A 22809-nucleotide genomic window follows, 5' to 3' on the forward strand; every position below is an offset into this window, starting at 1 on the left:
ATAATGGATACAAATTGTTGATGTGTCTTGACTGTATGATATGTCAAATAAACAGTTTGCTTAAAACTGAAAAGTGTGGTGTCTTTGTGTCGTTTCTTTCTTCAGTGATTAACACAAACACACACACATATATATGTGTGTGTGTTTTTTGGAACTGAGAAATTTTTCAGATTAATCTTAAAGTTCCAGAAAATTTTCTCACAAATTTTGGACTTTTGAAACTCAGAACGTTGCAACTTTTCTTCTAGAAGATTTCTGAGATTATTCTCAAATCTTGGACTTTTGGTTCCAAAATATTTTCCAAAATGGTTTTTGGCTGAAATTTACTCCTTTTTTCTGTTTTTCCTAATATGCCATTGTAGTGATGTGATAAATGTTGCAGAGCAGTGTAATAACTATAAACAAACACCAGTTTAGCCGCCAGTCATTTTATGTTATACAAACAAGCATAAGTAAATTTTTTAGACATTTCTAATTACAAAAAGATTAAACAGATACAGGTTAATCGTTTGTAGGGTTTTTAGACACACAGTACTTCAAAATACAGTTTAGAGGGATAAAATAGTTAAGGCCTTTTGGTTTTGTAAAGATCAAGATGAATCTATAGGCTCCAAACTGCAGATTCACATTAGAGCATATTTATGTTATGCTGCACACAGAAGAAAAAAGGGATTTTAAAAATGTAAAAATGACATTCTGTATCCCTGAAGTTTTTTCTGCAGAATCTCCTGAAGTGAAATAATGTCTGCTGCATTAAAGTGTGAGTCATGATGACCCTTAAAAACAGGATCCAGATCTCAGAAAACCAGGAGTGTTAGGAAGGCGTCTACATCCGCAGCAGCACAGGCTGTTTTTTCTCTGTGGACAGCTGGTGGCGCTGTTGTTTGATAATATCCAGAGCGTCTCTGAGAACCTGCGAAGGAAAAGAAAATCAGACTTCTGGATTAATTTATATGAAAATAATTCAGTATTTTTACCTTCCTGGTTTCCTGAGGCAGAATGACTCCGTCGTCCCACATCCTGCCAGAGGAAAAGAACGCCGAACTTTCCTCCTCCAGCTTCTCGTTCAGCTTCTTCTCCTCTTCCTGTTTGGTATCGGCAGGTAGCAGCGAGTCGGCGTGACCCGGCGCCGCCAGCGACACTCTGGCGTTGGGCCACAGGAACAGGAAGTTGGGATCAAACGCCCGTCCACACTGAGGACCGACAGGAAAGAAGACGTTGAGCTTCATTGTTTTGGTTGTCAATTGCTATTTTCTCATCAGAGCAGACAGAAATCACATGTGAGGTACCACAAGGTTCAGTCCTGGGACCCCTTCTATTTAATAGCATTTTTAAACTGAAAAAACACTTTTATGCTGAAAAAAAAGATTTGAAAGTGAAAAATAATTTTTAAAATGGAAAATTAAAAATATTGAAACTGCAAAATAATTCTTTAAACTTTTTTTTCAAATTGTATTTTCAGTTGAATTTATATTTATTTGTTGTTTAAAACAAACTTTATGGCAGCTATTAGCTCAATATAATTAAATAATTTTATGTTGTTTAAAACATAAAATAACTCACGATACAGACAGTAAGAAACAGAAAAACAAAGGGAAAAGAACAGAGTTGCTCACCATGGCATAACTGTCGCCGCCATGGCAACCACCAATCACCACGGTGATTTTTGGGACAGAGGCACAGGCCACTGCTGACATCATCGAACCCTGAGCCTTCAGACGGTTGCTGTTCGTTTCTGCCTGTCAGAAAATTACAGTATAGAAGAATCACTAATATACATCGCTTTACAAGTTCCTCATGTCTATAATTTTTAATTACTTGTTTGTGTAAGTTTTGTTGTCATGGAGATAACAAATGGTTATTCGGCTGCTTTTACCTGTGCAGCAGAAAGCGTTAGCGCCGCTGCAGGCGCCGTGTTCTGGAGGAAAAGCAGCGGTGCGTCTCTCTGGTCACACAGCTGGACGAAATGACTTCCTTTCAGCGCCGCTTCATATGTTAGCGCTCCATTATTGGCTACTATTCCTACCAGGTGGCTAAAAACATAAAAAAAGAACATACAAAATCAGACTTTAAATCAGACTTTAAAGCCTTAATACAGAAATAAAATATGACAGGAGAATATTGTTTGTTATGGATGAAAATAGCAGAAGATATGATTAAAACAGTTATTTATATGGTCAAAATTAGAAGTTCTTTGCCTCTCTAGTACCATTTAGATAAATAATAAACACAGTTTTATAACATTGTATCTGTGGTGGCAATAAATTAAAAGTACACAATAAAGTAGGTGTTTAAATTTATGATGGCATATTAAAGTAAATGTAAATATTAAAAGATGGAGGAGGATATTTCTGTCAAAAAATGTCCTTTTGAGATTTTGAGAATAATCTAAAATGTTTTGTTTTTTTCACCCCCCCCCCCCCCCACCCCCCCCAAGGAAATATGTTAATTTGAAATGTAAAAAATTAGCTAGAAAAAAACTCTGACATTTTGAGATTTCAGAATTTTTTTCTGAGTTTTCTGACTTCAAAAGTCGAATATTTTTGACTTGAGACTCAGAAATGTCAAACTCAATCAATTTTTTTTATTTATTGCTTTTACTGTTAAAATATTCTGAATGTTTGTGTTCCAATATAAAGGCTAAATCAGAGCTTCAAAATTAATAGATCAATTTATTTTAGGGATGCAACTAAAATAAATGGATTATTGTGGCAATTAATCGAATAAAAAAAAAGGCCACAATCTGCAGATGTTTTATTTAACCATATTATCACTGATAACATGGGAAAATGTCTGGTTAATATAAGGAACTAGTGCTTTTACATCAATATTAAGTAATTATTTACTTAAAATAAGCTCCTGTTTCTTGCTGAAAAGTTACTTCTTAGTTAGTTTTGTCTTATTTCAAGTGTACTAAGATATTTCAATTAGAAACTAGACCAAAAATACTCGGTAAGAATTTTTGTTATAGCAATGTGTTACATATGAATATAGTAGTGGTTGTTTTTTTACCCATGAATCTTTGCAAAACCAGTTACGAGTGTGGTTCCGTATCGACCTTTGAACTCCTGGAAGCGGCTCCCGTCTGTCAGTCGACTCACAATCTGAGCGGGAAACAAAAACGCAACTTGGTCAGATCAGGACCGCTCTGAAGAAGCTCAGGCTGCATTAAAAAACTATTTAATGTTTTAGTGTATTAATGGTTTATTAGATTAAAATTAGTTCCAATCGATTATCGATTCACTACTAAAGGCCCTTTGCGCTTGCTTTAAGTGTTGTAGTTTGCCCGCCATCCAACAGAGGGCGCCGCTGGTCATACTTAGACGAAGCCGTTGACACAAGATGGCGGCGCTTCACCAGATCGGTACAGAGAAACGGTCCAAACGGAATCCGATGTGGGATGCAAAATGGACTTTATGCGGTTCTGTTTTAAAATATAAACACTCGACAAATTCCCGAAGTTTCACCTTAATGAAATTTAGTAAGAAACGTGGATTTTTGAGAGCTGTCGTGAATTTAAAGAACTTCATGGAGCGAAGTTTTAGCAATCCGTCAAGAAGAGCAAACTATTTCTGTATGAACATCTCTGTTCATGGCGGAGCAGTAAGTGTTAAACATATTGTATTCTCTTCATCTTTTATTTTTCTGTTCAGCAACTTAATCCCTGTTTTATTGCATTTTATCAGATACACGCCTACAGTTCTTGTTAGTTTTATATTGAAAGAAACTGATTTATGGTTTTAAAATACCTACATTTCCACATAGATCTAGATTTTTGTCCATCTAATGATGTACTTTTTAAATATAATTATTTTTTTGATCAGATAGTTACTCAAGTAGCCTTTTCATCAAATACGCTTTTACTCTTACTTGGGTAATTAATTGGACAACTACATTTTACTTTACTAGAGTAAAAATATATTGAGTGGTACTCTTACTTTTTGGGTATTTTATTAACCTCTTTATTTTATAAAAGTGCAAGTTTAGGGTAAGTTTAAAAATGTGAGAAATCCAAATGTTTGTGTTTATTCAGTCAATATTTAATACAACAGATTTTTAAAAAATTCAGCATATTACTAAAAACACAGTCCTTTATGTTAGGGAAAGAGTCAATCCTCTTGATACAAGAGAAAACTCAGCTTTTTAAGAAAATGGCAGCTTATCAGTTAATCAATAAGATCAATCAATAATCTAGAAGTAGTCGTTACCATCTTCACATCCAGAGTGTGGCTGTAGCTCCGAGGAGCGAACCCCAGAAGCTCCTCTGAACTGTGCAGCGGCTCCTCTGCTGCTTTCCTCTTCGCCGTGTCCTCCTCCTCTTCCTCAGGCAGGTGGAAGTTCAGGGTGGAGATGATGTTTCTCGTGTGATCAAATGCCTCCTTCTCTTCCCACGCAAAGTGGTCCACACACCCACTCACCCTAAAACGAAGCAGCAATCAGAGATAGTCTCAATCAGTTCTGTAGCTGCGTTTCCATTACAAATGTCTTTGTCAATATTCTACAAAAAAAAACACAACACAGTTTTGCAATTGTGGTGTTTCCATTACATAAGAAATTAAATTAAAATTTAATTTAAATTAAGCTTCTTCACGTAATAAGTCGTTGAAAATCATGGCTGTGAGGAATGTAAATAGGTGAAATATATTCATAATTCAGCCGTTAGATGAGACGTCTGCGGTTTATTCAGCCGTTGGCGCGGATACATTTGCAACATTTTGGTGATTTTACAGAAGAACTGCCACAACTTTTTATGAACTGTGTGATGCTGAAAGCTGCACATTATCCAAATAAATCAACAATCATCCTCCTACCACTTCCTGTCATCTTCTTCTGCGTTTCCAGCAGTAGTAACATACGGCTGTTGATCATATGTGATGCAAAAAAAGTAGCTGTGTTTCCATTAATTTGCTTAATAGAAATTTGCCAATTTAGAGAAAAATTCACGTTTTTTGATAAAACGTTTTTGTGCTAAGATGAGTCGTATGGAAATGGATGTATTTCACAAAACTGCGATGGAAACTCTTTGTTTGCCTTGAGATCTACAATCGGATGTTACTACTGGCAGAAATGCTGAAGAAGACAACAGTCTTCTCTGTTCTTACTCGGCGTGTAGTCGGGCCCCTCCCAGCTCCTCCGGGGTCACCTCCTCTCCTGTAGCGGCTTTGACGAGCGGCGGGCCTCCCAGGAAGATGGTTCCTATCCGGTGCACCATCACCGCCTCCTCTGCCATGGTGGGGATGTAAGCTCCACCCGCAGTGCAAGACCCACACACCAGCGCCACCTTCCAGACCCATAACGGCGTTTAAATTGACCAAAAAGATGCACAAAAAGCCCTGAAATACTTTATAATGTGAAGCACTTTGAACTGCAGGACATTAAATGTGCTGCAGCTCAAAGTGCTTCACATTATAAAGACACAAAAATATCATATAGTCACCAGTTATAAAACCAGTAACATTACATTTTGCCAATATAATGAACCTGGTCAGTTTCTTCATTTATTTTACATTGGCTGTTATACTGACTGAACAAATTAAAGTTGTTTTGTTTTTACATGTTTGACCAAGCTAATGAAGCTATTGGTGTATTTAAGTTCAGAGTTATCAAATTAATTTGTAATTCAGTACATTTATGTCTGTGTTTTAAAAATAGAAAAATTGTAAATTAGTTCTGAATTTTACCAACACAAAAATGTTTTATCCAACTAATTTGAATTCTCCTTCAGCATTGAAATAAAGGAATTTTTTTTTTTTACCAAAAAATTCAAAAAGTCTGTTTACACTCATAAACATTGAAATAAATAATTAGATATTTTTTCTTTTTACCTTGCATAGTAACACTAAGTAATTAAACGGTGGCTTATATATTCCACCTCCTGATGTCCTTTTGGATGGACGTTCAACACTGAAAGAAATACTACAATCTAAAATCAAAATAACTTCAAATATTGTCACTTAAAATACTTAAAACTATACTCAAGGCAGCTTCAAGGCCACCATGAATTTAAATTAATATTTTTGATGGAAAATAAACATTAACTCTTCTTGTTTAGTTTTAAAAATGCTTGTCTGATGCCTGAAACTCACTGATGTTGAGATTAAGAACCTAAATGTCACTGGTCAATAAGAAACTATTTCGTAAAAATAATCCCTCAAATGATAAAATCCCTACTTTCTCATTTGTTTAAACCCAGAAATGCATCCAGCTGAATTCAACTATTTTTCTGTATCGGCTGATACGAAACCTCAGATATCGGTGTCAGAGTAAAAGGTGGATCGGTTCATTCATATTTTTTTTTACCTGTGGGATCTTCATGGCAGACATGATGGCTTCGTTATAGAAAGTCCTTCCTCCCTGGTTCTTATCAGGAAAAATCTCTGACTGGATATTTATTAGACACAGAAAGGTGTTAGAAGAAACATGGCGGTTGGTGTGATCCACCTGAATGTGATCAAATGAACCTGTAAAGGTAGGAAAGCTCCTCCAGAGTCCACCAGGTAGACACAAGGCAGCCGGTTCTGAATGGCCACCTCCTGAGCTCTCAGCTGCTTCTTCACCGTGATCGGATACGCTGTGCCGCCTTTCACTGTGGCGTCGTTGGCAATGAACACACACCACAGACCGTTGATCCTGCCAACGCCTGCACACACACACACACACACGGTCATTCAGCTGGAAGTGGTTGAGAGAAACAATAGCTGCGTTTCCATTACAAATGTACACAAAACGTGGTCAATATTCCTGCATTAAATAAGAAACACAATGAAAATCACATGATAAATCTTTTTTTAAAAATCAAAAAAAAAACATGTCGCCTATCATCCTCTAACTACTTCCTGTTGTCGTCTTCTTCATGGTTTGTGCCAGTAGAGCTTCTTTCACTTTAGTATAATTTTTGGGTGTTTGTTTCAAAGAATGCTAGACTGTATTGTTTTCAAGACTACGTTTGCTGTAAAGTCTATTGAACACACAAATTTTATAAAACAAAAAAATACCACCAAAAAAATCACCTCATCCTAGGGTCAAAACTTTTTATCAGGAAAGAGAAGTTTTATTCGAAATCGCAGTTTCCATTAAGCAGATTTATCTTCGTATTGTAAAACACAATAAATGTCGTCAGGTTTTATTTAACCGCAGCCACTGCTTTGCAGTTCACCAACACGCTGACTCTTCTTCATTGTCTCGTCTTTCGTCTAGCACCACCTCTGGTCAGGATTGGTAATGTCTCTACATTCCTAACTGCATTATGTGTCGTAAGCGACGTCAAAATGTAAAATTTTATTGTGAATGGAAACGCAGCTCCAGTCAGACTGGGCTGGATATTCAGGTTAAAGTACCAAAGACACAGCTAGGGGTTTCTGACCAGTCAGGCAGCCGGCTGAAGGGATGTCGCCGTACGGCAGGCCCATCCCAGCAAACGGGGAAAGCTCCAGGAAGTCGTCATCGTCCAACAGGAAGCGGAGGCGGTCCCTGACCAGCAGCTTCCTGTTTCTCTGTGTGTGTCTGATTACAGCGTTTTCCCCTCCGCCTCGCCTCACCTTCTGCTGTAACTCAGTGTACCTAACAGAGGAAAACAGAGATTTAAACAAACTTCAGTCCTGGAAATCAAGGTTATAGTTAACTAAATAACAAAATAATGAAAACTGACATTCAGAAAACATTTTCGTAAATAAAAACGATAATTAATGGGAAAAACTGTGACTATGTGAAATTGATATTTTTGCCCCACACAAACAGTTTCCATCAGCTGTCGGCAAATTACGGCGCTTACTCTAGAAAATGTTTTATCACCACAGTCAGTTGGTTGTTCAACAATAGTTGAATTAAAAATAGTCTTTTGTTGAATATTTATTACTCAATCAATTTAATTCTGTACCTAAAAATGAACCAAAGTAAGAAAAACTAAAACTACTACTATAATAAAAACTAAACAATATTTGACAAACACTCTAATTAAAACTAACTGAATTAGACAAACCAAAAGGTCACAACGAAATAAAACTGAACCATAATGAAAAACCCAAAACTATTATAACCTGTTAGAAAGTCTGGTTTGTTTGGGGAGGAGTGAATGGGCATTGACTAATTTGGACCAGAAAACAAAACTGGTCCATCTATAAACATAGATCTTGGTTCAGCTGATGGTGAACAGTGCAAGGTATTCTGGGTAAATACAAAAAACAACAAGCAAGCTAGTCTAGTGCAGGGGTTCTCATGTCCAGTCCATCCTGCAACTTTCAGATGCTTCCCTGCTCCAACACACCCGAATCAAATAAACGGCTCGTTAGCAGGCTTGTTCAGAGCTGATCCCGGTCTGTTGGAGTAAGGATGCATCTAAAAGTTGCTCTGTGATTTTCATCCTCAATTGAACTGAATGTACCAGATTATCAGCTGGTAGTGAATGTTGCTTTGTTTCAGATCATCCTGTTTCCACCCCTCAGTCAAATGGTAACTGCAGACACTCATTGGTTTTGATTCCACAACTGTCCAGCCTAATCTTCATGAAGTGAACAGAAGGTGATGCAACTGTTTGACTTAACAAACGTTTGTACTGCTGCATAAGTTCTGTAATTCCTGTAAATAAATGAGGAATTTAGCATTTTTCATGCACTGTGATGTGTAAGCTGAACCTACTTGTTTTGGCAGGCGCGGCTGTTTCTCAGGTTTGCCTCGTAGACGTGGCGCTGGATGGGCAGCAGGGGGAGCTCCAGCACCGGGAAGGAACTGCGCAGAGCTTTCCGCTTCGCCGCCGCAGAGCGAACCGAGAACTGCCGGCGCTGCTCAGCAAACCTGGGAAACACAAAAAGAGAGCAAACACACTAATACGGACCAAATATCTCAAAATCAATGCAAAAACTTTCTCTTAGACACCTTTTGCAATCGTATTGATAAGTCAGAAGGGCTGAGATTTTTACATGTTACAAGTATTTTTTTTAGCTGTAAATGCATCAAATTCAACAAATGATCAAGCGTTCACTAAATGAATGCTGTTGCATTTTAGACGATGACATTTTTATTAAATAATTTGTATTATTCTAATATCCTTTTCATGAGTCTGCTTTACGACAACAGGGTGTCTTCAGTCAGAGGCCTTTTCACAGTCGCTGTAATACAGACTGCTACAGGAGAACCTTCCTCCCCGACAGCCATCAGCATTTCTTTGAAAAAAAATTGTATGAGTTGCAACAACATTTAATCTCCCTTTGGGATCAATACAGTTTTTTCTTTTTAATATGTTAGCCTCTGCATGTAGTTGGTTGCACTGGGGTATCTAAAACACTTTAAATTTGTAAAAAGTAAATAATTTTACTTTTAAAAAAAAAGTTTCCTTTATTTAACCAGGTAAACCCATTGAGATCTGGATCTCATTTTAAAGAGGGACCTGGGCAGAAGTCATAGCAACCTGGTTACAAAATAATAAAACTATAATTTTCTTTCCATTTCACAGTCATGTGCTACTTTGTGTTTGACAGTCGTAATAAATAATTTAAAACTACCGATAATTTGTGTTTGCACGAGGAGAAAACGCTGAAAAGGTTCCGCGGGTGTGAATACTTTTTGGAAGCAATATACACACAAAACTTGAGACAAACGCTACATTAAATCACCCTGACATTAAAAATTAGAGATAAACACAGCCTTGACTCTAATCTCTGAAAATGTTAAAGTGTGCCAAAGGTCATCTGAACGCGCTGCGGATGTTAAATTAGATATACTACAAACAAATAATCACTCCTCTCGTTACCTTAAGATGCAACGCTGCATGTTTCACAGGTTTCCGCTGCAACGCAGCTAATTACAGCTTTAATAAACTAATTCTGACGCCAAGATCCATTGATCTGAACTACAACCACTAGCAGCCAGGAAACGCTTCTTCTCTCTTTGTTGACAGCGGTGATTCCTGGACGCACTCCACTGCCCCCTATCGGAACAGCTGTAATTACAAGCGGCACAACGCAAATATCTTTATTTTAAAGTCTTCGAAACTCCATTAAAGGTTTTATTAAATATAATGAAACCTTTATTTATTTTTTATTAAATAAAACCTTTAATGGAGGTTTTATTTAAACCTCAATTTCTTGTAATTTCACTAAATTACAAGCAACTAATTGGTTGGGTGATATTACAGTATAAATCTGCTAAAAGCAAATAATTCACTAATTAAAATGATAATCAGTTGTATTTCATTTTAGCTCCAAATTAAGAAGCAAAACGTGAAGATGATTCAACAAATATAATTCCTTATAACTGATACATTTGTGGTGAAATTGAATTTTAGCAGTTTTAAACCCAAGAACTAACTGTAATAATCCATTTAAATCATCAAACCACTAACAAACTTTAAATAAATGAAATTTAGAAAGAGAAAAACTTCCCTGGTCTGCTCAAAAAATAATTAGAATGTTGGATGTTCTTCTTTACATAAGTTAAACTTGGTCATGATTTACCTTTTTAAAACACATATCCAGTATAATTCAACTGAAAAATAAATACATCTGTTTTACAAGTAAAAAAACCCAAAACTTTGGCAGTAACCTGTCTGTATGTCAGTATTTTTTTCTTGCAACATTACTCCATAATCCAGAAAAATAGATAACACAACAGTATGTCATTATGTACAGAAATTGTTGGATTTTTTCATAGCTCTTTCAGTGTTACAATAGTTTGTCTTTCTTTATAATATAAAATCCTTTCATTTGACAACAAACCTGTCACAGCATTTCAGCTGTAATCATACAAAGTGGCCACTAGAGGGAACAAGAACATTATTTTTTAAATAATCTGACCATAGGGCTTCATGTACTGATTTGATTATATGAATAATGTCATGTAGCAAATTATATGCTCCAGTTTCACAAAAAATGCGAAATATAAAGGAAAGAACTGCATTTCAGGAAATCCAAAGTAAGTAACAACAATACAGTAACATAACAGGGCCGGATTTAATAAATTGTGGTGCTCTGGGCAAGAGATTTGGTGCCCAACTCACAGGTTTTATTAAAAAAGAGTTTGTATTTTTTTTAAAATTCCTATAGATTAAGCATAGCATCATTTCTAAATAATGAACAACAACTAAAAGAGTGAAAAAGATTGCAATTGTTACAATAACTCTGTCAGTTCTGAGATTATAATGATAAAAGCTGAAATATTAAAAACAAACAAGTGAAATTAGAGCCTAAACTTGCTACAAGTTTATCAAAAAGGTTTTTGATAAACATTTTTTATCAAAAAAGTTGATAACTTTAAATTTTTTTGTTGAAAGTTGTCTACACAAAAACAACTAATTTAAACCACTAAGTTCAAACTTTTTTGTTTTTTGACCTTGCTGAATAAATAAATCACATTTTTCAACTTGTAAATGTTTTTTTAAGAAAATATTGTAAGCTCCAACAACAGTAAAAACAACAACAAAAAACAACAAATTTTTATTCTTTATTTGTTTAATTTAGCTAATTTTTATTTAATTTTCAGTTTTTTATATCCACGTACTTAAGAATGGAGAAATTTGCTGGGTTGCAAATTTTGTTTGTTTAGCTTATTTTTGCTTTTTGTTTTGTTTTTTACTGCTTTGTGTTTGTTATGCTAATTACTGTTTCATGCTATTTCTTGAATTTCTCTGTCTGATTTGTAACTTTTGAGTGAAAATTTTGAAATACTTATATACTGAAAACAAATACTTAAAAAAACTAACATTAATTGATTCTCAATAAGCATGTTTATGTAATTGTAAAATTTGAAATAAATCATATTTTAAAAAAAAGATCAAATAATTCTAACTAAGCAAGTTTATATAATTGTTTTTTATACATTTGTTTTTGTATTTTTCCGTTTATAAAACTGAACTGATTTGCACTTTTTAGCATCACAGACAATACATATATTTTAAAATGTATTAGAATTATTAAGTTTTATTTGGCTTATGGTCCTGGGCCGCTGTAGGGCGGCCCTGCTGGTTCAGTGGGAGGAGGAGAGTCAGTCAGTCAGGAGGAGGACGGGAGTCCCAGCGGCAGTTTGGGAGAACCAAGGCGGGGGGAAAAGTGCGTCCAAACCGGGAGAAGTCACACGGAGGTGTCCGCCATGAGTTGGGGAACGGAGCTCTGGGTGAGTTTTCAACTCTTTAGGCAGCTGTTTCCCGGCTCGGCTGTTCTCGTGTGAGACTCCGGCCGGGAGTTTTTAATTTATTTTATTTTAATTTTTTTCTTTCGGGACGTCGAGTGGAAGAAAGGTGCCGCGGTTCAGGACCAGCTTTGTGTGGAAGGCAGCGCTGTTAGCCGGCGATGCTAACGCTAAAGCTAATCCACCTTAACGGCTGTGACAGCGGCGCGGAACAATAGGCAGCCCGGTCCTCGCGCACGGGGTCCGGGGCACCGGGCCGGAAGCGGGGAGGCTCTGCCTCCACTGTTCGGTGGCTAGTTGACTTAAATTACACCCGCGTTGCTGAGTGCTATTGTTCATATGTGTGTGAGAGAAGTTAAGTTGTATTTTTTACGGTGTTTTTGTGTCACACCCATCCTCCTCAGGCTCCTTTTAAAATTAACCCCAATTAAGCTCCTTCTTCTTCTTCGTCTCTTTGTCTTCACTTCAGCGTCACATGACTGAACGTATGTCAAAAACAGCAATGGGTTGTTTTAACACACAATTTTATGTTCTGTACAGTTAAATCATGACTTCCAGTGAGGAAGTCATGATGGACTCTCAGTCTCAATTGGAAGTGCTGTTGCGTAATGTTAGTATTTGTTCAGAGTGTATTATTATTTGTGGTGTATATTTTTGGGGTGTTGGCCCATCTCGATGTGTGAAACCAGAGAGGCAACCAGCAGCATCCCCCCTCTCTCTGATGAGGAGGAGCAGGAGGAGGAGGAGGGGATACTTGTTGTCCCAGAGATGATTCTCCTCCATCTGATCGCTGTGTTTATTATCTGGCATCTGAAATAGGCTCATTTTTTGCATGCTCAGCCCCCACATGTAACATGACCATGCTGCGGCGGACAAAGAGATAAAAGTTTGCTTGTGTGAAATTCAAAAGCGGTGTGAAAGGAGTTTGGTTTGTTGTGGGGTTCATTTTTCTCCCCATTCATGTTTTCTGTCCAGTTTCAACCAATCAGTGTCATGGATGATTTTCTGTATTCTTTTTAAAGTCTTGCTAAAACGGGAAATTTGTCATGATAAGTTTTGCTGAACGATAAATTGTCACAGAAGTGATTGCCATAAACGATATTGATCATTTTCAAGTAATACAATGGTAATGGTAACAGAAAGACATCTAAAATATCCAAAATAAATAAACAAAACAGTAAATAAAATTAATTATGAAGTCCCTATAAACAAAATTGTCCCTCAAAAAAGGACAATTGTGAGACCAATAAACCAATCTGGATACTTTTATCATCCAGTTTTTTGTAGAAAGAGAGAAAAAGCAATAAATCATGCAAACAGAAATTAAGTACACAGGTTTTTGTCCTTTTTTAACCACATTTTGTCTCTTACCTTGGTCTTATTTTAAATTTATAGGGAGTAGGACCACAAATACCCAGCGATATTCACTAAAATAAAGACTTGGACTCATCCATTCATTAAAGTCTGCAAAATACAACATTTGTTTTGAAAGCTGGCGTCACTTTCTAATAAAATGTAGAGAATGTATGAAAAGAAACAACATTTTTGGGAAAAAATTGGGAAAATGCTTGCTTTTCTATTAAAAATATTTCATGTTTAAATATTGCTGCAAATTTAAAAGTAAAAGTATTGTGGAGCGAGAAATAATTATTAATTATTTTATTCCTCAGTATATAGAAATACCCAAATTTTTGTATTTGTAATTGGACAAAAAGGTTCTTTGAATTTGGTCAATTTGGCCCAAATGACCAAAAGTCGTACCGGATCGTTTGCTTAGGTAAAAACATGGATAGAGATTGGCTATAGTTGGAGTTTTCTCCAACTATATATAGTATACCATATTATACCATATATGGTATACACTCTAGATTGTGTAAGCGTTGTTGTAATTTAACCATATAAATGATAAATAGCTAAATAAAAGAAAACATCTGGCAGTTTCCTTGATGAAGGAAGTCATTTTTTAAATGGTGGCAGTCAAATCCACATTTACGCATCATAATCACTGCGCATCAAAGGAAATGCGCTTGGTGTGTTAAATTTAATAGAGACAGGTTTTTGTTTTGACGTATAGCATTAAATGGAAAAAATAATTTCAGATTTTCAAAATTCAACCAGCAGATGATGGATCCTGTCTAGGAAAAACTAGGCGGTGGATTGGTGCTTCAATCTGTTTCAACAATTTACTTTAATCTTCATATTCAATGTAAATGTGTATGGTTAGCATATAAAACATAATAAAAACATATTTTTAGATCTGAAATCAAAAGACACTGTTGAATATGTTTGTTCTTGAAAAGGTAGAGGTGCTGAATGGATGAAGGATTAATTTATTTTTTCCCATTTTTCCTTTTTATGTTTTTCCTTTTTCTTCCTTTTTGCCTTTTTATTAATTTATTCTTTTTATGGTTGTAATTTAATTTAGCTCAGAAAAGCAAATATTCTACTTTAAACTGGGAAACATCATATTCTGCATTGAGAGGTATTACTTTAAACTTAACTCTCTTTAATTCATGCACCATAATTACATTACTTCTTCTTTGGTTAAGAAGATAAAGGATAAACAGAATTCAATTAAAGTCACTCCAGTTAATTCCAACACAATACAATATGTAGCCTGATTCAGATCCAATTCAACACAATATTAATTATTGTTTTTATAATTAACGTCAGTCATATAATACCAGTTGGTAAAAACCCAGTAAGTGGAAGCTCAGTTTGTGTCAAGTCACTGATTTTTCAGAAATCCCTCATCCTCAGAAGCCTGTTGCTTTAATAGAATAAGACTTTAACCGTTGCCTGTTCGCTGTGTGTGATGTCAATGAAACATCCGTCCAAATAACAATATTTAATAATCAAATATTAGTAATTTATCGCTGCATCATGTCTTTTCCTCCAGCCTTGCAGCAAAGCAACCTGCCTCTCACCAGCTATAGTGGAAATGTAATCCCTGAATGATTGGATTAATGTGCGAGCTGCCCGTGGTTAGATTAAGGATTAAATGTAAATTATGTAAATCTGCTGATTGGTCAGTGAGATGCTCAGATTACTGCAGACTGAATCTCATTTATGAAACCAACTGATTTCAGATTCTGGTGTTAATTCTTACTAAAAGTTAATATAATGTGACTGGATATTTAGTCCTGCTGATCAATGTTAGCCAACCCATAATAGAGCCACTTTGACTGTTCCAACATCATAATATGGTAAAAAAAAAAAAAAACAACCTAGAGATTTGAAATGCTACTGCTGAGATTTGTAATTATCATATTGATTATAGTTAACCTACATTTCTCTAACTTTTGTTTCATTGCATTTTTTGAGTTTAAGCTTCTCAGTCGCTGATATTTACATCTGGTGTAGAGACCAAGGGCGGTTAAAGACCGTCCAACTATTTAAAATATATAATACACCTTCAGAGAACGCTTTACGTGAATTCAATTCAATTAACAAATACTTTATTTATCCTAAAGGGAAAGTAAATGTTCTCGTAACTGATATCATGTAAGTATCTTCAGAGTTGTTGTGGATGGCAATGCTGTTGGCAGCAACACCATCAGTTGTTGGTAAGCACTGCTAATCCGTTTTATTTGCTTTTGCTGCTCCTCTTTAAGTCTCTACCTGGCCGTATCGTTAGAGAGATGTTGGAGTAGGGGATAAGATATTTTCCCATTGTGATTGGTTGTAGTTTGAATTTCCTCCTCCTTTCTCTGCTTTTTGGTCTTTATTGTGATATTGAAAACACAGATGTTGTGATTAGGCCTGTTGCAATAAGCAATAAATCAATTAATCACATGATAAATAAATTAAAATCAGCTCAATAATTTCCATTTGCATTATTTTTTGTTTTTCTCTTTTCTCTCTTTCTACTAAAACTGAATGATTTTAGTCTTCAGTCTGGTGTTTTGGTCTCAACCAGCTTCTTTTTTCAAAGATAGAGACTTTATAATTCATTTTATCGTTGTTTTGTTTATTTTTGGATATTTAAAATGTCTTCCACTTCCAGTGTTAAATGTTCATTTTAAAGTTTATTGATATTTGAGAATGTTTCCTTGCATTATTATTACAAATATATTGCTTGAAAATGGCCTTAAAGTAACAGTATTATTGTTTATCGCAGCAATTTATCGTCCAGTAGAATTAGTTTTTGTGACCAGCCTAGCGGTAGCATCTCCGTCAAGTGTCTCGGTGCTGTTTGGTTTAGCTTTTGCTTTGTGCTTTGGCTCCTGCTCATCCTTACAAAGCAAGTGAGGAACATCCTATTACTGCGCTGGCTTCCTGCCCCAACACACACACACACACACACACACACACACACACACGCCCACACGTGTGTGTGTAGAGTAGGAAGTGTGTCTGAATTGGAGCTGTGTCTGTGTTTTGTGTGTGTGTTAGAGCCAGGATGCCGGCCTGCTGTGCTCAGGTCTGTCTGAGCGAGTCGGGCTTGAGCCCAGCAGGACGGAGCGGTCAGAACCGGCTGAAGGACAACGGGCTGACAGGCGGTCGTCCATGTTGGCCGGCCAAACTGAAAGACAAGGATAAGGGGATGGAGACTTAGACGGTGGTGTGGAAAGGTCAATCTCTACATGGTTTTAGGATTTCAGAGTGAAAGCTGTGAAATGAAAAGGATTGACCGACTCAGATCAGCGGTTTGGAGGCTGATGGTGTGGATTTGGAGTTCCTGAAAGTGTCCAGTGTTGCTGTTTCTCCTGCTTCAGTTGGGAGCATTGTTTGCATTCTCTGCCTCACATTCAGACTTGCACAAAGGTGCTTGTTATTCGTGCTCCTGCTTGTGATATTTATAGCTTGCAGACTCCATGTCTGGACGCAGACAGCAGTCTAGGATCTCTGGGGCTCTTGGGTTGCTTTGACTACCATCCACAAATTTACAACAAAAAATACCAAATAACAAAATTATTCTGAAATTTAACTGTTGGAGAACATGAGTTTAGTTAAAAATTATTTTTCACATGTCAAGTTATAGCCACAAATTTCAGTGGTTTATATGAGGGGGGTCCAAAGTGCGGCTTGGGGGCCATTTGTCGCTCTTGGAATAATTTTGTGTGGGCCCTGACTGCAGTTCAAGAAAAGTACAGATTCTTTTTGTAATTAAGATCAGATTTCTTCTTGGACCAATACCAGACCTTCCAATACAAAGACCAAGATCAGATCCATCAAGACCAAACCTACCAAACCTGGACCTTCAAAGGCTGTTTGTTGAGAATATGACTACTATCTCATGATGCAGTTATTTTTTTGTGCACCACAAATTGCAAAAATTAATGGAAAAAAGTCAATTACTCAACCAAAACTATTAATTGGTATTAAACTAATAATTGATATTTAAGTTATTAAATGCAGGCAAACATCGATACATAATCTCTACACTGAATTCATCAGCTTTTTTTGGACTTGTATGATAAATAATAATACAAAAAACAATAAGAGGTTAATAAATATGTGTCATATCAGGCATGGAGAGCTAGACCAAGATAAACCCAGCTCGAGACCCTCCATCCCTTCACTGCCCTCCCGCCCATTGCCAATCATTGACCAGGAGTCTTCTGGTGTTTCAGCCCAACTCAGCAAAGTCCTGAAAATATGAAACGGGGCAAACCCCAAACCTCGGCTTGTTGTTTCTTCTGATTTATGAATCCATGGAAGTCGTGGTTCTTTAGAGGTTGGCTACTGTTGGATGAAGCAGCAGGCTTGTCCCTTGAAGGCCCCAGCGGGTGAGAAAACAAGTCATGCTGAAGCTGAGGGCGCTGGCCTGGACATGACAAGCTGTTAGACTCAGTCCAGCCAAGCTTGTCAACACGTTGTCTGTGTGCAGGGGGTGGGGAGTGTTTTCGTAGGTGTGAGGAAGGAAGCATGATGTTTTGAGATCAAGATGTGTGACGGCAATGGGTGAAGCCCACGCCGGCCCTTATGAGAGGGTGGATGTCTTTCCTAATTAGAAAAATGTCCTAGCAGGAGAGTCAGACTTGAAGATGGAGGGGAGGGACGGATGGGAGGAAGTTTAGTAATGGGAGATGCGCAGGGATATTTTCGTTTGGTCGGGGGAGGTGGGTTGATGAAGCCTGAGAGATGAGCCGCGTTTAGACATAATGGATTATATGAAACTTTAATGATCCCACTGGACATTTGTGGTAACGTGATACGTTGTGATTGAATGGGATGTCAGTCAGAGCAGATGAAAATTAATTTGGCTAAAGGGATCTTTTTGTGATCTTCTACATCCTCAGTCTGAAAGCTTTCTTGTGTCAAAATGTATTTATATTTTATTTAATAATCTTCTGAAACAAAATAAAAATCCGTAAAAGTGAATCAGTTAGCAAAAAGGACTGTATATACTATTAATTTATACTATTGTGCGATATATCGGCACCAATATTGGCATCAGCCGATATTAGTAATTTTTTTAATATATTGGTATAGGTTCAATAAATAAAACTGGGTCGATATGAACAATCAATATTTTATTTTTTATCTGTTTTTGATGTTTTTTCCCCCATAGGTGTTAAAATGGTGGTGAAATATGTATAATATTGGTAATATAACAATATTAATATTGGATATCGATATCAGCCTAAGTTTTTGTATTGGTGCATCCTGACTATTTTATAAAATAAAATCAATGCATAAATCAAGTTATTTAAAGGACTTTATGGAGGCCTGGAGTTCAAATAGCTTTTTGTTATTGACATTACATGAAGCTCTACTGGTTCAGAGTTAACCTGAATCCTTCGGTGTTATGCTTGACTGGTTTGAGTCTTACATGAAGAACATGGACTTAATGTTTCATCTAAGCTGACTGAAGTCACCCGTGGAGTACCTCAGGGGTCCACCTTGGGGTCCCTTTTATTTAGTATCTACTTATCCCTGATAGCGCAAATTATATAGCTGTAATGTGCAACAGCTCTACATTACAATGTCAGTGTGTCACAACGAACTGATGCAGAGAACAAAATAATGTGTAGATGTGCCTTTAATTTGAATTAATAGAAACAAATCTCAAGAAATAATCGAATAATCGAACTCTGATTCAAACCCAAAAAGGTCCATCTACAAACCTTGGCCTCGGTTCGGTTGAAGTGAACTCTTGTGCTGTTCGAATGGTTATGTGAACGCTAAGTGGATCTGAGACCGCTCTAAAAACACGAAGTTGATTACAGCACAGTGCATTCTGGGTAAATACAATCAAAACAAACACGTGTCTTGCACTAGCGGGAGAAATGGCTTGTGGTCTTTAGCTAAAGACAAAGAGAAATCCTACAACCGCTAAGATCTGACGCTACTCCATTTTTGTTTATATTTTGTGAGGAAGTTTCTTCTTTAGAGGTTTTTGTGTCATTTCCTTTAGTAGTTCTTGGTGCAGTGCCCCCACAAGTGAGGAGGGGAACAGTTTTTTCAGAGGGTTTTGCACATTTGATACAGTCAGTGAAAAAGAAAACCAAACCAGATGAAAATGTAACGAATGTTGCAGCTTTGGTTCCCCATCAAACCGAGTCTACTGGACAATCAGGTGTGAAAACAGCTGATTTCACACCTGAAATCAGCTAGGCATTTAGGCTGCATCCAGCCAGCCTAACTGAACCATTATTTTTTTCTCACCTTGAGGTGAAGGTAAATAGATTGATAAGTTCAAGGCTAAAATGAATAATAGAAATTAGCTTATTTTTTAAAATGAAATTTCCTGCTAAAGGACTGGTGCTTGCATCCATTATGTGAACAAAGAGCCTTCTTCATCTCTGCATTTCTTCCGAATGTTTCCCCAGTGTTTCTGCCGTTCCTCCCCCTCTTCCTTCCTCTCATCTTCCTGCTGCGTCCCTCTGGACTCTTTCACAGCTGCATCCAGCCAGCCAGCTGTTCAACAGTCTAGTTCCTCTTGGATCCAGACGCAGACCCACCTGTAGGGCCTCTAAAACCAGTGACCTGGAGTCAACCCGTCTAAATAGGTCGCTGCACGTTATCCGACCTGACTTTTTGGAGACTGTAACTCCTGACATTAGCACTTTTCTATGTCGTTGAAGGATCAGTGGTTTGCTTTGGGTCACTGTTCATAGAGAACTTGGAGGATTTGATTTTCCAAAGCTTTTTAGAGACTATATTTGTGATACTTTTTCTTCATGCCAGACACAGAGCTCATGTTTGGTTATAAATAAATCTAATCTCTTGTTGCACAACAAGTGTTAGTAGTATTTTCTTTCCAGGAAATAAAAAATGAGTCACAATAGACAGAAACTGTTCCAGGCCTCTGAGTTATGACTCCGCTAGTTGTAAGGATTTGTTCAAAGCAGCAGCTGCGTTTAGTGCTGTCCTGCCTTCGTGAGTCAGTCTGTCAACTGTTTGTTAGTCAGTAACTTTGTCAGGCAGTGGATAAAAAATAAGCGTTGGACCATGTGGAGAACTGGTGGAATTTTTTAGAGTTTTCAGAGTTTTAGAGTGCCGACCCCGTCATTAAACCAAGCCTCTGCTGGATGGTTGTATGTGATCAGACATGTCTTGTGTAACACAGACAGTAGCAGGGATTTCCATCAGGTTACCGCCAACAGGAAACAGTTGCCAGCTTGGTGTGTCTGGAGAAAGGGAATACTTTGCTGTTCCATCAGACATAGTGATTTCAGTCATTATTCCCGGCCAAACGTAAACACTGGGAACTTATTTTAACCCAAGACTGCATGTTTTAGTCTATGCTGGTTTGTGGTTAATGGAAAGGAGCAAATTACACCTAAATATCAGTGTGTTTCAATTTATTCAATCCTGTATTCAACACATCCAAATGCACAAGTTTGTAATAAGCATACCTAAGCTAATTTATTATTTTAAAGCAAAAACACACATTTAAGGAGTTGCTAAAGATTGTCCTCAGCTGCATCGTCTTTTGTAACGCACTCTATTGGTCATTCAATCAATCAGTCAATCATGTTTATCTGTATCGCACATTTCAGAAACAAGGCAAAAATGCAAATTCATAGAACACAGTCAAAATGTGAAAATGTACATTTTGCCAAGTGTTGCCATTACACATCAAAATGTTGGTCAATGTTTCAGTTATTATGGTTCAAAAGCAACTCTAAAAAGGTGGAACTCAGTGTTTCAGCTGTTTTGCAGTTTTCTGGAAGTTTGTTCCAGTTTTGTGGTGCATAGAAGCTGAATGCTGCTTCTCCATGTTTGGTTCTGGTTCTTGGGGTTCTTCATTTGATATTTCTGCCTTCACCTGTGATCATGAACTCTTGGTAGTGACCTGAAGATCGATATTACAGATACAAGCAGATGAAATTAGTTTGCTTGAAGCATTCTGGCTGCATCCCAATTCAGAGAAGGACCCAGGTCACGGTGGAGGGACTAAAGTCTCTTCTCCATTGCCAAGTCTCTCGGATTGGGGAAGAACTGATTATAACCACAGCATAAATTTTGAATTCCTCTTGCATCATCTCTGGATGGTTTATGAAGACGCCGTAAAGGAAGGCATCCTCAGGTTTTACTACAGTTGTAATGTTATGCAAGGGTCATCTATGTTGGTGAAGGAATAACTGATGTCTGGACTGAAAATGATTTATAATTGCTAGTGCACCTGACAGTAACACCATAAAACAATATACATTCAGTTAGCATGCATTGCCATTTTAAATTGGCTACTGCACAGGGATATTGAGCTTCCTTATTGGAAATGCTTGGGAAATTGCATCTGGAACTGGAAATCTCTTCATCCTTTGTCACGAGTGATGCATACAGATGAGCATTGTTGTTATATAGCCAGACGGGATTAAAAGCCTTTAACCTCGTCTTGAAGCACCAGACTTGTTTCACGGACATCTGATTCTGCAATCATGTGCGTCGACTGTAGCGTGTGTTACTTGCAGTAGCAGTTTCAGTTTATGGCACAGATACTGGATGTCCTCGGGCCGATGTCCTTTGGTTGTTTTGTGCTAAACACATCAGCTGCCGGCTAAACCTGCTGGGCTGATGTTATCTCCTTCATGGATCGGTTTTACTGGAAGAACCTTACAGGAGCCTCTGAACTACCACTAGTACCTGACTGAGAGAGTTGCACAATTACAGTGTCATAACTTCTATGTAGGCTTCAGAAATGATTTCTCTCTCAGTCATGTGACTGTCCTTTTACACAGAGTAATGCGGGACTCCCTGGAGTTGGTAAACCAGAAGAAGAAGCTTCTTTCAATCAAAATAATGTGTTATCCTGTCTAATTTTATGTGGCTATTTTGTTGTACGTTTCAGTTTGATGATAAAACTGCAGATAATCTTTAAGGTGGATATATGCTGTTAAATCCTCCCTTTTCCCATTTAAGTCATTCGTTTTGCTCCACAGGCCCCTTTTTTACCCTCATTCTGAGGTGTGTCTGAGAGCAACTTGGCAACTTGGACATTTCTGTGGTTTGCTAGCAACTAGCGCTAGCAACAAGAACATTACTGTATGCATTTGGATCATTTGTTCCCCAACAAAATGGCATAAATAACGGCAAACTGTTTAATTTAATAGTATTATTCAAAACACACCATACTGCTATCTCTTCAAGGCGCTAAAAGGTAGCACACCATGCTAACATAAGCTAGTAGCATGCTAACGCTAGCAAGACAATGGCCAGTGAATTAATGTCTAAAATACTGTTTGTCATTTTAGCGTTAGTAGCAGCTTACCGCTTTGCTGCGTCCGTCGTTTCCATCGG

At 37.2% G+C, this 22809-nt stretch overlaps 2 protein-coding genes across 2 annotated transcripts in view; one reads left to right on the forward strand and one right to left on the reverse strand.

The window, feature by feature from the left end:
• Positions 1 to 412: 412 nt before the first annotated feature.
• On the reverse strand, positions 413 to 9875 carry LOC116730888 (methylcrotonoyl-CoA carboxylase beta chain, mitochondrial-like). The gene is made up of 12 exons (XM_032580441.1): positions 9746 to 9875; positions 8635 to 8790; positions 7364 to 7560; positions 6462 to 6640; positions 6301 to 6381; positions 5103 to 5281; positions 4209 to 4419; positions 3013 to 3104; positions 1877 to 2033; positions 1617 to 1739; positions 978 to 1193; positions 413 to 913 (listed from the first exon to the last, which is right to left on the reverse strand). Exons 1-12 carry the CDS (start codon positions 9763 to 9765, stop codon positions 827 to 829), a joined length of 1698 nt encoding a protein of 565 aa, XP_032436332.1. The 5' UTR covers positions 9766 to 9875; the 3' UTR covers positions 413 to 826.
• A 2067-nt stretch (positions 9876 to 11942) lies between these two features.
• LOC116730960 (formin-binding protein 1-like) overlaps positions 11943 to 22809 on the forward strand; it is a 29528-nt gene continuing 18661 nt past the window's right edge. The window contains exon 1 of the mRNA XM_032580534.1: positions 11943 to 12102. Within this exon, the coding sequence (XP_032436425.1) occupies positions 12079 to 12102 (24 nt within the window). The 5' untranslated portion in view covers positions 11943 to 12078. The remainder of the gene's footprint in view (positions 12103 to 22809) is intronic.

The sequence above is a fragment of the Xiphophorus hellerii genome, chromosome 13 (assembly GCF_003331165.1).
Source record: "Xiphophorus hellerii strain 12219 chromosome 13, Xiphophorus_hellerii-4.1, whole genome shotgun sequence".
In the NCBI taxonomy this organism is placed as follows: Eukaryota; Metazoa; Chordata; class Actinopteri; order Cyprinodontiformes; family Poeciliidae; genus Xiphophorus; species Xiphophorus hellerii.